At 48.3% G+C, this 5568-nt stretch overlaps 1 protein-coding gene across 1 annotated transcript in view; it reads right to left on the bottom strand.

Moving 5' to 3' along the window:
• Window positions 1-4785: 4785 nt before the first annotated feature.
• The window catches only part of GCN1 (GCN1 activator of EIF2AK4), a 55673-nt gene continuing 54890 nt past the window's right edge, over window positions 4786-5568 (bottom strand). The window contains 1 exon segment of the mRNA XM_074296430.1: window positions 4786-5472. Within this exon segment, the coding sequence (XP_074152531.1) occupies window positions 5347-5472 (126 nt within the window). The 3' untranslated portion in view covers window positions 4786-5346.

Here is a 5568-nt window from a genome sequence, read left to right as displayed (position 1 = left end):
GCAAAATCCTCTAGACTGGAGCAGAAGAAAGCTCTTTTCTCTCTCCCAATTCACACCAGAGCTGAGGGGTGAGGTCAGCCACTGAAATCTCTAAAATGTAAGCCATAGGCTACCTTACGAGAAACGTAGGCCAGGATGCTCTCGGAAAAACTCTGAGAGTCCTCCACGAGTTGGTGCAAAGTGAAATGTGCTGTGTTGTAGGATGGAAAAATTGCTCTTCTCAGCAATACAATGATCCAAGACTACTCTGAAAAGTCTCAGGATGAGAAATCCTAGCCACACCCAGAGAAAGAACCAATGATATCTGAATACAGACTAAAAAGGAGCAAAAAAGAGACATCGATTCTAGAACTGGAGAAGGGAGCATCCCAATGGGCAGATGACATCTGGAGCATCGAATCTGTTCTGGGCATTTGCAAGTTGGAGTGTTTCCAGAGGAGGGCTACAAGGATGGCAGAGTCTCAAGATTATGCCATATGAGGAATGGGATTAAAAGAAACTGGAGTATTTTGTCTGGAGGAAAAAGGAGAAAACATGATCGGTATCTTCAAATATTTAAAGGAAAAAAAGATTTTGAACTTTTTCTGCTTGGTCCTAGAGGATAAAACTTGGAATAATTGGGGGGAAACTGCCAGAGAGCAGTTAGCTTTGACGTCAGGAAAACTTGATAATTGACTCTACCACAAAATGACATGAGCGAGTTCCTCTCCCTGGAAATCTCCAGGCAATAATAATAGCCAACATTTATGTAATACCTACTGTGTGCCAGGCACTGTGCTAAATGCTTTATAAATATTATTCTCACTTGAGTCTTACAACCATCCTAGGAGGTGCTATTATTAATTCCATTTTACAGATGAGAAAATTGAGGCAAACAGGCTAAGGAATTTGCCCAGCTTGCATCTGAAACCAAATATGAACTCAAAAGTCTTCCCAACTCCAAACACTGCCCATTTTTTGTGATTCCATTTGGGCTTTTCCTGGCAAAGGTACAGGAGGGGACTGCCATTTCCTTTTCCAACTAGCTCTCTTTATGGATGAGGAAGCTGAGGCAATTAGGGTGAAGTGACTCGTCCAAGGTCACACAATTAGGAAATATCGGAGGCTGGATTTGAACTTAAGTCTTCCCTACTCCAGGCCTGGTGCTCTATCCACTTTGCCACCCAGTCCTACCTAGTTGCCCCAGACAATACTTGGATGATTAGACATAATAAAGGAGATCTTGTCCTACTACATGTTGGATAAGATGATTTTTTTAGATCCCTTCCAACTCTGAGATTTGGCAGTTGGAAAGGTAATTGTAAATCATGACTGTCAGTAAACATTAAGTACCTACTATGTGTCAGACACTGTACAAAATGTTAGGAATACAAAAAACAGTACCTTCCCTCAAGGAGTTTACAACCTAGCCTTGGCAAGGACTAAGGCTACTACCTCTTGCATTTTTGTTTTCCTTCTCAGGTTTTTTCTTTCTAGATTCAATTTCTAGATTCTTTGTAGATTTGATAGAGAGAAGTGAAGGAGAATGGCAGAAGGCGTCTGACAGGAAATGAGGGAGAAAAGGAAGTTCCCAGCAGATGGCCTCAATTGTTTTCTCTAAAACGTAAGGCAAGATTCTGGCTACAGAGGAAGAAGAGAAGCCCTGGGAGGTTTGAAGAGGGACAAGGAGATCTGGAGGACCCTTGGGGCAGAGTGGGAGGATGAGCTAAAGGAGAAACAGACTTGCCCAGCAGCAGCGAGGGCCCAGTTGAGGTAGTGCAACATCAGTTTGCAGTGGCCCCAGTTAGAAATGTTGGGCAATTTTCTCTACATGTGAAGGCTATGGATGGTGGGAGCGATCCAAGGGTAAGGCTTTGTGTGGTGCAGAATGGCAGAGTCCAGGACTCAAAACAGCAGGATATTGGAGCTGCTCCGGATGGTCAAGAAAAGAGGGTAACTAAGATAGGGATAATGGCCTGGGGGAGAACTGAGGTATCAAGGGAGCAGAGGTCACAAGAGGGACAAAAAGTAGGGCTTGGTGAGAAGGAGGCAGAGAAATGGAAAACAGATGATCATATTTTGGAATTCTTGAACATGGCGGCGGTACATTTATGAGTGACAGCAAGATCACATGTACAACCATCCACATGTGGCTCATGGGAGGTGCGTAACTTGAGGAGCTGTTCCTAGATCCGTGGATTTAGCAGAAATTGAGATCAAGTCTCATTTTAGTGAGGCCCAGAGAGTTAAGTTAACTTCCCCCAAATAAGAGGCAGCCAAGAGCTGAACATCACGGTTTGAGTCTCTCATGGTTCCCTTCCATTTTTCAAAACCAGTGTACTTTTCTTACCTGACAGTATCGGGAGATTACCACTGTCCGAATAGGGGACATGTCACAACCATCTATCCCAAGACATAAAAACCAGTTTTTGCATCTGGACGCACGTGATGCCAAGGAGCAAAGCCTGGGATCCAGCCCAGGTCTTCATTCCAAATCCAGCCTCTACAACCACAGCTGACGCGCGACTGTGCTTTCTTTGGAGAGTAACCAAAATGTATCTTGGATATGTGAATGCTAACTCAAAACTCACCAATACTGCTTCATTGGGAGGAAGTTCTAGCTCCTCTCCGAAGGCCAACTTGACACTTTTAAGGATCCCAGTGGCCTCCCTGGGAATAATACATTAGCCCATCCATCTAGTCCAGTCTCCTCACTTTATGGAGACCTCTGAAAGGAGCAACTTACATCATCATGAGCTTCAACTTTTCACTGGTTATAAATCGTGCTTGGAGAGGGTATTTGGAGCCCACAAAATATCTCCTCTCTCTCCCCTCCCCCAAACATTGGGAAGAGATGGAAATCATGGGAGTTGAAACACTGGGCAGCAAAAGCCTGGGGGTGATTGGGACCAACACGGGAAAGGTCCTTAGGCCTCCTGTGTCAGTGCCAGGCCCCACTCACCCTCGGTAACTGTAGCACTTCTTAGGCATCAAGGATTTTCATCCTATGAACGTGATTACAGGACCGTGGATGGGGCGCAGCAGAGGCCTTTGGAGCAACCCCTTCATTTTAGAGACAAGGCAACTACATGTAACAGGTTAAGTGACTTGCCCAGAGTCACAGTTAGTGTCAAGAGGCAGAGTTCGAACTCGAATCTGCTCGACTTGCAAGTCCAGCCCACTGTTCCCTGGTCTTGCCTAGCAGCATCGAGGACCCAGTTTGTTTTTGAGGGCCTGCCCCCCAAACTGATGAAGTCTTTTCTTCACAGCCTTGGTTGCTGTCTTGGTGACAGCCTTTCACCTCACCCCTTCCCAAAGGCTCAGAAAAAGCCATTTAAGCTACTTGGTTGAGCTCCTGAATTGCTTCCACCTGTGAATCAACCTTGTCTCTTCTATTCTGAACAGAAAGGACTTGTCTTTCTCCATTTTTTGGAATGGAACCAGGTGCATTCGGACTTTTTGCTGTTTTATAAAATTTTAGCAAAGCATATGAGTTTTCTTGACTATGTCTTTCACCTTCCATTCAACTCAGGACTCTGGAACCTGAAGGCTGATGGCAGCTCCCACAGTTTTAAGGGTCACAAGGGAAAAAAAAGAAAGAGATCCCCTCTGACTCTCCACATGCCTCAGCCCTCCCAGTGGTGGCGGTCAGAGCTCACGGACTCCTCCTAACTTAGCTCTCAGATAATGCCAGAGCTAATCAACAGCACGTAGGCAGGCGGTTTTCCAGGCTGATGTCCTGGACCACTGTGAGGGTACCGATGACTACTGGGATCCTGGCAACAGGAAGCAGTTACCATGGTTATCGTGAGAGTCCTTGACGTAGGGGACATCTACCTGGCAGACCTCGAGGTGCCTTTCAGCCCTGGGATTCTAGTTTCCAGGAGCCAACTGAGACTGCTATGGACGCAAGAAGCTCACACGGGTTTGTGAGACAGAAGGCACTTTATCCGAGAGCGCAGAGACCCTTGAGCTCACTTTGTCCTCCTCCTTCTCAAAAAGAAATGAGTCCTCCACTGCTGGCACTGAACACAGGTAGCCACAGTCCCCTACTGATGATAGGATTTATTTGTCTCTCATGCTTTCTACCTTCTTGAAGCCTTCATTTTCTTCTTCTTCTTTCTTTCCCTAACAGTCTCAGTCTGTAGTTCTTTCAGGAGCATTGTGGGAAATGGCCCAGAAAGCTGACGTCACGGGCACAGTGGGGCGGGTGCGCTCCGGCAGACAGGACACAGGCCAGTGTCACGAGCCTTCTAAGAACCGAGAGGAAGGAAGTCATTCCTAAGCCAGGCAGATGCTGACCTGCCTCTCTGGTTTCCTCTCGTAAGCTGCTCACCCCAAGAACGGGGCTCTTTCGCCACCAGCAGCGGGGTTTTCTTCCAAGGCTCATTTCCTTCCAGAAGGACCCAACCTCACCCTTCAGCTTTAGAATGGAGAACAGGGAACTGGTTACCCAGAACACCGCACTCCCCAAGCACACATCTGACTGCTAGGCCCACAAAAAAAGGGAAGGAGAGAGCTTCCCGTACCGCTCGGTTCTGATGCAAGCCCGGCAAAGAAACTTCGCTCGGATAAGATCTACATGGCAAGAAGCTTCTCTTCCATTCAGTAAGAGCTAGGACAGCAGCACAGGCTAAAGGGAGGGGCAGTGTCAGAGGTCAACGTCCGCTTCCAAGTTCAGGACAGCCGGGCTAAAGGTAAAACACGAGCTCGGGGAAAAGAGAGCGACTGCAAAGCCTCGTTCTGGTGAGGGCGCTCCCGGAGTCTACTTGAGCAATCTCTGGAGAAAGGACAGAGCTGTTGGCATCAAGATTAAATCAAAGCCTTTATTAAACATTTGTCCTTTAAACAGCCTGCATTCAACCCCCCTCCCCCCAACTCACACTTGTTAATTGCTAAGGTTATTTAAATACCATTTTAGTCTGCTAGGAGCTTGGTGTACTGAGCCGGTCACAAGCAGTAAAAAGCCAAACCCAATGCCCCTCCCTCCCCCCCAAGCACATCCACCTCCCCAGGCCTGGCGTGTAGGGCTGGGCAAAAGGCCACTACCGGCTCGGGCTTCAGCCCGCAATGGATGGTTTAGCTCTGCGGCTGCCCGAGCGGGCCCTGGGGGCCACGGGCTGGTGGGGAGGCTCGTGTGTGCGCTGTCTGTCTGCCCCTAGAGGAGAGGGTGAGCATGGGGGGCCATTTCGGTTGCATGTGGGTCTGATTAAGGCTTTGGCTGTGGTCTGTTTAGAGAGGAAGATATTCTCTGGGAACCCTGTCTCCTACGCCCCAGGCAGAATGAACATTTTCAAAAATGAAAACACTGAGAATTGGTGCAGATTCCAAGGGCTGGGGCCACACTCAGCTCGGCGGGCCAGGGGGTCACGTGAGAATGGTGTCATCGATCTGTTCCACCGAGTCGGCCTGGCCGGCCAGCTTCTTCAGAGACCTTCGGCAGCATTCGTTCAGAAGCTCCAAGCTGGCCACGTCCAGGATCTTGGAGACAGACTGTGAGGGTGGGAAAGAGAGAAGGTACGTCGGGAACCGGACCGGCCGAAACGTTACAAAACGGCCATCAAACATGGCCTCGGCGGTCACCCTCAC

Source organism: Sminthopsis crassicaudata, chromosome 1 (genome assembly GCF_048593235.1).
Source record: "Sminthopsis crassicaudata isolate SCR6 chromosome 1, ASM4859323v1, whole genome shotgun sequence".
Lineage (NCBI taxonomy): Eukaryota > Metazoa > Chordata > Mammalia > Dasyuromorphia > Dasyuridae > Sminthopsis > Sminthopsis crassicaudata.
Note: the sequence above shows the minus strand (reverse complement) of the source record. Positions and strands in the feature narration are given on the sequence as shown.